This window comes from Triticum dicoccoides, chromosome 7B (assembly GCF_002162155.2).
Source record: "Triticum dicoccoides isolate Atlit2015 ecotype Zavitan chromosome 7B, WEW_v2.0, whole genome shotgun sequence".
NCBI classification, from domain to species: Eukaryota; Viridiplantae; Streptophyta; class Magnoliopsida; order Poales; family Poaceae; genus Triticum; species Triticum dicoccoides.
Genome location: NC_041393.1, coordinates 723359365 through 723367489, shown reverse-complemented (window position 1 = coordinate 723367489; position 8125 = coordinate 723359365). Strand labels below are relative to the sequence as shown.

The following is an 8125-nucleotide window of genomic DNA, read 5'->3' as shown; positions in this document are numbered from 1 at the left end:
GGCACTACCGCCTCTAAGCGGTAGTACCGCTCCTTCGAGCGGTAGTATCGCTTGTGCGGCTCTGCTTCACCCCATATGTCCTGCTCTACCTTCTTAGGGCCCTGAGTTGCAACCCCGGTAGTAGTACTGCTGGGGCGAGCCGTAGTACCGCTCCGGCGGCACTACCGGCTCCTAGTCTCGCACCATTGCATTTCTCTATGTGCACTACCGCTCGGTCGGTAGTACCGCTCCCCTGAGTGGTAGTGTCGCTCGTGTGCGGGCTGAGCACATAACGGTTGGATTCGGGAGGTCCTATAAAAGGGGGGTCTTCTTCCCCATTGAACCTTATCCTTTGAGCTCACCTTTGCCCCCCATTGTTGACCTTCTTCGAGCTTGCTATCTCTCAATCCCTCCATGGATTCTTGCTAGTTTTGGGGGGAAAGAGAGAGGAGTTCTAGATCCACATTTCCACCAATCACTTTCTTCTCTATGTGAGGGGAACCCTTTGGATCTAGATCTTGGAGTTCTTGGAGTTCTCCTTCTTGTTCTCCCTCTTTTTTTCCTCCATAGCTTTCGTTGCTTTGGTGGGATTTGAGGGTGAGGGACTTGGGCACTCCGTGTGCCCTTGCCATTACATTTGGTGCATCGGTTTGAGTTCTCCACGGTGATACTTGGAAGTGAAGTTGAGTAGCTTATTACTCTTGGGTGCTTGGTACCTTAGAGCTTGTTCCTCTTGGGTGCTTGGGCGTCCTAGATGGTTGTTGGTGCCTCAGAGCTCAATCATTGTGGTGGAAAGCTTCGGGCAAGGTTCGGGGTCTCCAATTAGGTTGTGGAGATCGCCCCGAGCAATTTGACGGGTTCTGGTGACCGCCCCCAAGGGTTGCCAAAGTGTATGGGTTCTGTGACCGCCCCCAAGGGTTGCCATTTGTATGGGTTTGGTGACCGCCCTTAAGGGCCCCTTAGTGGAATCACGGCATATTGCATTGTGCAAGGGCGTGAGGAGATTACAGTGGCCCTAGTGGCTTCTTGAGGAGCATTGTGCCTCCACACCGCTCCAAACGGAGATTAGCATCCGCAAGTGTGTGAACTTCAGGATACATCGTCGTCTCCGCATGCCTCGGTTATCTCTTACCCAAGCCCTTTACTTATGCACTTTACTTTGTGATAGCCATAGTGTTTCATATTATATATCTTGCTATCACTTAGTTGGTTATCTTGCTTAGCATAGATAGGTGATGATTGGTTCAATGATCTTAGGTTTGCTTTGTTGAGCGTGAGATATTTGCTGACATCAATGACAAGCAAATTGCGTTACATTTTCCATACTTTGAGGGAGCATCGAGGCCATCTACCTCGAGAACCTCATGCTATTTATACAACTACATCTTTAAGGTATTACTCACATCTTATCAAAAGCTACAACACGCTTATCACACTTCTGCCAAAAAAATAGATTCATCATTTTTTGCTTCAGATGTTGTAGGTGTCAAATCTTAACGCCGTCAGGAAACGCGTTAAGATTTGATGCGCAGAATTTAAGGGGTTTTTTTTTTTTTTGATTTCACTTTCGCCCGGGGAGCATTGTGCTCCTGATCAAAGGGGGTAGTAGATGAAAGACGGAAAGGGTCATGGGCGATGGTTAGGTGGATGGAGGGAAAATCCATGAAAAGAAGTGATAGCCCTGCCCAGACAGAAATTTTTTCCTTCCCTTCCCTTCCCTTTCCTCTGGCGGGCAGACAGGCGGAGGCAGGCTGCTCTGCTGCCGCTGTGCTCTGATCCCGGCCTCCCTCCGCCATCGGCATCGGCATCAGCAGCTGTCCAAACACAAACCCTGCAGATTCTTTATCACAGCCACAGCGCAACCAACTGCTCTGTCTCTCTCACACACACACGCATATACAGAGCGGAGTGGACGTGACAGAGAGCTGCTGCTCTGCTTGGTAAGCAGTATATACTCCATCACGTCTCGTCCAAGCCATCCATCCATCGGTCGGAGCCAAGGACGCGCGCGCAGAGCCGTGGACACATGCACCCGGCCATGTCGGCGGCGGCGGCGGCATTCTTCCACGGCGGAGACGAGGAGGAGGCGGGGGCGGTGGTGCAGGGCGGCGCCGGAGCTGGAAGAAGGCCGGCCTTCGTCACCCAGCAGCTCTTCCCGACGACGGCGGCGGCGGCGCCGACGGGTACGGCGACGCGGCAGCAGGAGATGGCCGCGGTCCCGGAGCTCGCATGGGGCGGGGCGGCTGCGCACTGGGCCCGGCCGGCGTCGAGGACCAAGAGCCGGCGCGGGCCGCGGTCGCGGAGCTCGCAGTACCGCGGCGTCACCTTCTACCGCCGCACGGGCCGCTGGGAGTCCCACATCTGGTCCGTCACCCTCACTCCCTCCCTTCCCTCCCTCCCCTTCCAATCCATGGCGACAGCGAGCTCCCAAGATCATTACGCACACCATCTTCCCTTGATATTGCCCTCATCTCCAATCCATCTCCCGTCTGTGTTTCTTGGATCTGCAGGGACTGCGGGAAGCAGGTGTACCTGGGTGAGTCCCAGCTCTCTTCTTGCGTCAGAGTTCATTCTTCACCGATTCATCCTCAATGTTCTGCTCATGACACTGTTCTTGTTTTCTTTTCTTTCTTTTTTTTTTTTGCAGGAGGATTCGACACGGCACAGGCCGCTGCAAGGTCAGCAAAACCCCAGAAAAATGCTCGATGACAACCTGCACATTGTCTTACTTTTGTCTTGAAAAACATTAGAGCAGAGAGAGGACACATTTTTGCAAAATGAAACCTGAGGAACGAAAGCTTCTTCTCTGAGTTTCAGGGCGTACGACCAGGCGGCGATCAAGTTCCGCGGCGTGGAGGCGGACATCAACTTCGTGCTGGACGACTACAAGGAGGACATCGGCAAGGTGAGCAGGAGCACGCCAGAGCTCTCCCTCTCTCTCTCCCCTGTCCATCTGCCGCATCTTCCTCGTCTGTTTCTGACAACAACATGTTGATCTAATGATCTTGCTGCTGGCTGCCATGGCAGATGAGCGCCTTGAGCAAGGAGGAGCTGGTGCAGGTGCTGCGGCGGCAGGGCGCCGGGTTCGTGAGGGGCAGCTCCCGGTTCCGCGGCGTCACCCTGCACAAGTGCGGCAAGTGGGAGGCCCGGATCGGCCAGCTCATGGGCAACAAGTCAGTCATCCACCCACCTGCCTACCCATCCATGATCCGTCAGAGCAAAATGCGCTCGATTCGCCACAGAGATGAGCATTGAGCGAGTAAAGTTCATGACTACTAACACTGTGTGATGATGATCTTTGCAGGTTCGTGTACCTTGGCCTGTATGACACGGAGATGGACGCTGCAAAGTTAGTACACAATCTCCTCCCAGTTTCTGCACTGACTGATGCTCATTCTGTTTCTTTGCCATGGATGATGATGATGATCTTATCTGCTGTTTGTTTGTTTGCTGATGATTTCCTGCCCTCTGCTGTGTGATTGACTGGGTGATCAGGGCTTACGACAAGGCGGCGCTCGAATGCAGCGGCGAGGAGGCGGTGACCAACTTCGAGCCCAAGGCGGCGGCTGCGGTGTGCGACGGGGAGCTCGGCCTGCAAGGTGAGCTCCCTGACTGACGACAACAAACTCATTTTGGTTGCAGACTTGGCATGCTCTGAAAATGGGAGCTATTGTTGGCATTGTTTGGTGTAGCTTGGGGTGGCGAGCCTGATCTCGAGCTCAGCCTGGGCTGCTCCGGCGGCGGCGATCCCTCCACGGTCACCAGCGGCGACACCCTCCACACCGCAGCCGCGCCGGGCAGCCGGAGGACGAGTCTGACGGTATGTCCAGGACACACTGAATTCTGTTGTTGCACATTGTTGCTAGCTACACAATGACTGAATTGCTTCTGGCACTGACACTGAAACTGAAACTGTTTGTTCGGGGACCAGTTTGAAATGCCGGAGGAGGAGGCGACGGCGCCGTGGCACCCCGGCAGGACCAGGAGCATCTGGATGAGGCCTTCGCCGACGGCGATAACACCGGCGCTGAGATGCCCAGACGGCGGTCACCGCCCCACCATCCCGCGCAGCATGCTCCAGATGGTAAAGTGATACAGAATTACAGACATACAGTAATAAACCTGTGACCAATGATCGCCTGACTGAAACCACTTACTGACCAGCCCAGAGCATCATGTCGTGTGACCGTTGAACAGGGCCAGATCGGCGGAGGGGGCAGGGCAGAGCCACACATGCTCGGGTGGCCCACCGGCGCCGGCGTCGGCCGTTGGCAGCCGTACGCCGCCGAGGCAGCAGCAGCAGCATCATCAGGATTCCCGCCGGCGCCGGGGCTGGGAGGCGTCCAGCGGCTGAACCACCACCTGCCGGGCGGCAGGGAGCAGCAGTGGCGCTGAGCGGCCACCGAGCTGCAGCATTCCAGCGTCGGCGTAACATGTTTTGGGAAGAAGGAACCACCGTCACCCCCCGGCTCGGCGCCGCCCTTTTTGTCAGGTTGGCAGGTCGGCGCGCCGCCGTCATCGCCTGCCAACCCCGGTGTGCATGGCCGGTCCGGTGATCCCGGTGGCGCTTAGCCGTAGTATATCCCGTAGAGAAAGCGACAAACGCTGTAGCTCCAAGAACCTTGTGGCGGTATGTCCAGCAGATCCTGTCGAAACCTGATGATGCCTTCAGTAGAAATCTCAATCTGGGTGATGATGATGATGATGGATCTTGCTGAATGAATCTGGTCACTTTTGGGATGCATGAACTTCCCAGAATCATCATCAGTTGCTGCACTGTTTCCTACAGATTTTCATGTGGAACTCTGGAACTCTGGCACTTCACTTCACAGGCATGTGTTGTGTGACCTGACAAAACACATCAGGATCAACAAGACTCACTCAACACCATAAACAATGATGAATAAATCCACATACTATACCAGTATATATACCGGCAAACAAGAAAACACAAGGGTCAAGAAAATGCAGCAGCACATATACACATGGGAGCAAAAGAAACACATCACAATGTAGGTGCAGAAAGAACTGGGCTGGTGATAAAAAGAAAAGGAAGAAGAAAGACATGTATGGTTCACCACAGCCAACATCAGGGTCCATCCCAGTCCCAGTACGTGCCATTTGATTCAGGGGTCACATACATATTTCAATCATTCCATGGAACAGCCAGCTCCTGCCTGAGCACACATAATTACTCTTCTTATATCTTCCCTTGGTCTAGTCTAGCAGGGCAAGCATAAGTTAACGGCATTATTATTAAATCACCATCATCGTCATCGCGGCTAAACCAACAGCGGTATGTAACCTAGCACTGTATAACCAAAAAGGAACACTAATCTGCAAGCAGGAAGTTTGCATAATAGGCGCCAACTTCCGACTTGTTCTTCATTCATTCACACCGCCACCACCACCAGCAGCAGTAGCAGCAGCAGCTGTGCCTCGGAAGCTCATATGGGAGCGGCGCAGGTGGTCCTGAAGTGGCCCGTCTGGTTGCAGCGGCTGCAGTGCACGACCCGCTTGACCCGGCCCAGGTCCTCCGCGCGGACCCTCGTCTTCCTCGGCCGCCCGGGGGGGCGAAGCGACTTTGGCGGGTTGATGATCACCTCCAGCCTGTCCTCGGCGGGCTGGCCCTCGTTCCAGAGGGTCTTGTCCGGGATCGGGTGTATGGTCTGCGAGTAGGTCTTGCGGTACGTCGCGACCGTGAAGCAGCTCTCCGTGTAGCGGTGCACGTTCTGCCTGCAAGAGAGCAGCGCCGCCACGCCGTGGGAGCACGGCGCGCCGTACAGCTGCCACCCGCGGCACAGGCAGCACCTGTTGCGGATGTCCACCACGTTCGTCCCCTCGTGGGGCGAGATGACCTCGAACTCCGCCTCGTTGGCGCGGGCCACCTGGAAGCCCCGTGCGCGCTCGATGGCCTCCTGCACGCGGCGCTCGGCCGTGGGCACGAGGATGGTTGCCCACTGCATGCTCGCTTCACGCCGCTCGTTGAACCACGTCATGAGCTGCCGACGGAGGACCTCCATCATCTGATTTATGGGAAGGACAGACGCGTCCAGTATCCAAGAATTCATCGACTCCATGATATTTGCTGTCAGGTGACCATACCGTATCCCCTCAAAGTAAGCGGTGGCCCAGAGGCGAGGAGGTAGGCGTCTGATCCAACAAACAGCCTCTTGTGATGTGTCCTCTATCTCTAGCAGCTTGGTTTCGAACTCTATCACAGTCAGCGCATTGGCAGCTTCCCAGAGAAGGTTGACAAGCACTGAATTGTTGAACTCTTTCCGGAAAGTTTCACTGACATGGCGCATACAGAACCCATGGAATGCAGTTGGAAAGTTGAAATCGACACCATCAACAATACCCTTGCGCCTATCTGACAAAATTGTGAGTCTTGGCATGTTCTCTGTGTTCTTCTCCAGCAACTCATGCAGCTCAGACAAAAACCATATCCAGTTCTCATCAGTTTCCTCATCAACCACGCCAAACGCCAGGGGAAACAGAGCACCATCACCATCAAAAGCAGAGGCAAGAAACAAGGTACCAAGATACTTGTTTTTCAGAGTTGTTCTATCAAGACCAATGAGCGGACGGCATGCATTTACAAAACCATATATCGACGCATAGAACGATATGAAGAGTCGCCGGAAGCAGTTATCATCTGGATTCCCATAGACCCTAGCGATGCTTCCTGGGTTTGTTCTTTCCACTTGCCTACAGTACTCAGGCAGGATTCGGTATCCTTCTTCAAAAGACCCGCGAACTGCTGCCATGATGCGCTCTTTCCCTCTCCAGGCTTGCTTGTACGATAGTGTGATCCCATGTGACTTGTGTATTTCTTCCAGAATTTCCTTAGGCTTGCAGTGTGGGTTCTCTCGCAGCCTCTCTTCGACAGTACTTGCAACCCACTGAACAGATGCCTGCTGGTGGCCAAGATGGTTTATCCCCACACAAGTATGTTTGTCAAGTATAGTTCTGATGGAGAAAGTGGGCACTCCAGGAAGCTTTGCAGCATGGATGCGCCACGGGCAGCCCTCAGCAGCGCACTTAGCAGTGAACCTTGACTTGTCAGACTTGACCGTCTGAATCTCGAAGTGGCAGGCAATGGCAGTGTTGCGGATAGCCCTGCGGCAGCTCATGACATCCGGGAACTCCTGCCCCACCACAAGCTGAAACTCGGTGCTCACAACCATCATCCGCGACTGGACGACAGGGGCGACGGCAAGAGGGCCCTGCGAGTAGTCATCTCCCGGCTCGAGGGCGAGGTCGTGGGCCTGCTCGAGCGAGAGATGATCAAGATTATCGTCGTCGCCAAGGGGGTGAGGCTCGGTGAGCGCCAAATCGCCGAGATCATGGTGGTCTTCCCCGTCGTCCATCGACTCGTCCTCATGCCCTTGCCCCAAAGCAAGATCACTGGTGTGGCCATGGTGGTGGTGGTCGTGCCTGAGGACGAGCTGGCCGTCGTGGTGGTGGCCGAGGACGAGATCATGATCATGCTCGTTGTCGTGCGACTGGCCGAGCACAAGATCGTGGTCGTGCGGATGGCCTAGGCCGAGGTCGTGGCTGTGGCCCAGGCCCAGCACATGATGATGATGATGGTGATGATGATCCTGCCCGAAGTCGTGGTGGCTCTGCCCCAGCGCCAGCTCCGCGGCATCCTGCCCGTGCCCAAGAACCAGCTCGTGGTTGGCCATCATCAATCCTCACCAGGGGGACTCCGCAGCTGGTCAAACAAACAACCCAATCAGCAACACACGCGCAATCAATCAATCAATCAGCGCGAGAAATTCCAAGATGACACTCCAAATCTATCGTCTTTCCCCGCAATTCAGCAATCAGACTCGCAGACGAACAGGTAAACGAAGACAGGGGAACGGATCTAGGCGGCGCGCACACGGAAATCGCGAGGGTCAGTGGGAATTTCTCTCTCTCTTTCGGATCGTCGGGTCGGCGGGACTGAACCAATCGATGGACGGGAGCAAGCTCGTACCTTGAGACCCAGTCAATGGCGGCCACGGGTTGCGGGCGGGGCGGGGGCGGCAGGGCCGCGATGCCGTCGCGACGGGGGAGGACGGGGACGGCGATTGCGACTGACGCGCGCGCGCGTGGGGGGCGGGCGGAGTGAGGCGTCGGAGGCTGTAGGGGACGC

General features: G+C 55.3%; 2 protein-coding genes across 3 annotated transcripts; one reads left to right on the top strand and one right to left on the bottom strand.

Moving 5' to 3' along the window:
* Nucleotides 1–1639: 1639 nt before the first annotated feature.
* LOC119340376 (APETALA2-like protein 4) lies at nucleotides 1640–4686 on the top strand. 2 transcript variants are annotated; one of them, XM_037612289.1, is made up of 10 exons: nucleotides 1640–2343; nucleotides 2490–2515; nucleotides 2627–2657; nucleotides 2797–2884; nucleotides 3007–3152; nucleotides 3284–3328; nucleotides 3475–3578; nucleotides 3672–3799; nucleotides 3911–4063; nucleotides 4144–4686. In XM_037612289.1, the coding sequence occupies exons 1-10, from the start codon at nucleotides 2006–2008 to the stop codon at nucleotides 4372–4374; spliced, it is 1290 nt and encodes a 429-aa protein (XP_037468186.1). In that variant the 5' UTR covers nucleotides 1640–2005; the 3' UTR covers nucleotides 4375–4686. The 2 variants fall into 2 exon arrangements, with proteins under 2 accessions (XP_037468186.1, XP_037468187.1); XM_037612290.1 differs by having other exon boundaries at nucleotides 1644–2343; nucleotides 4177–4686.
* A 348-nt stretch (nucleotides 4687–5034) lies between these two features.
* On the bottom strand, nucleotides 5035–8119 carry LOC119337760. The gene is made up of 2 exons (XM_037609941.1): nucleotides 7967–8119; nucleotides 5035–7699 (listed from the first exon to the last, which is right to left on the bottom strand). Exon 2 carries the CDS (start codon nucleotides 7671–7673, stop codon nucleotides 5427–5429), a length of 2247 nt encoding a protein of 748 aa, XP_037465838.1. The 5' UTR covers nucleotides 7674–7699; nucleotides 7967–8119; the 3' UTR covers nucleotides 5035–5426.
* Nucleotides 8120–8125: the final 6 nt, after the last annotated feature.

Coding starts and splice junctions, on each gene's coding strand:
- LOC119340376 (XM_037612289.1), top strand. CDS start 2,006: ATGCACCCGGCCATGTCGGCGGCGGCGGCGGCATTCTTCCACGGCGGA. Junction 2,344..2,489: donor CGCTGGGAGTCCCACATCTG/GTCCGTCACCCT, acceptor TTGGATCTGCAG/GGACTGCGGGAAGCAGGTGT. Junction 4,064..4,143: donor CGCGCAGCATGCTCCAGATG/GTAAAGTGATAC, acceptor CTTACTGACCAG/CCCAGAGCATCATGTCGTGT.
- LOC119337760 (XM_037609941.1), bottom strand. CDS start 7,673: ATGATGGCCAACCACGAGCTGGTTCTTGGGCACGGGCAGGATGCCGCG.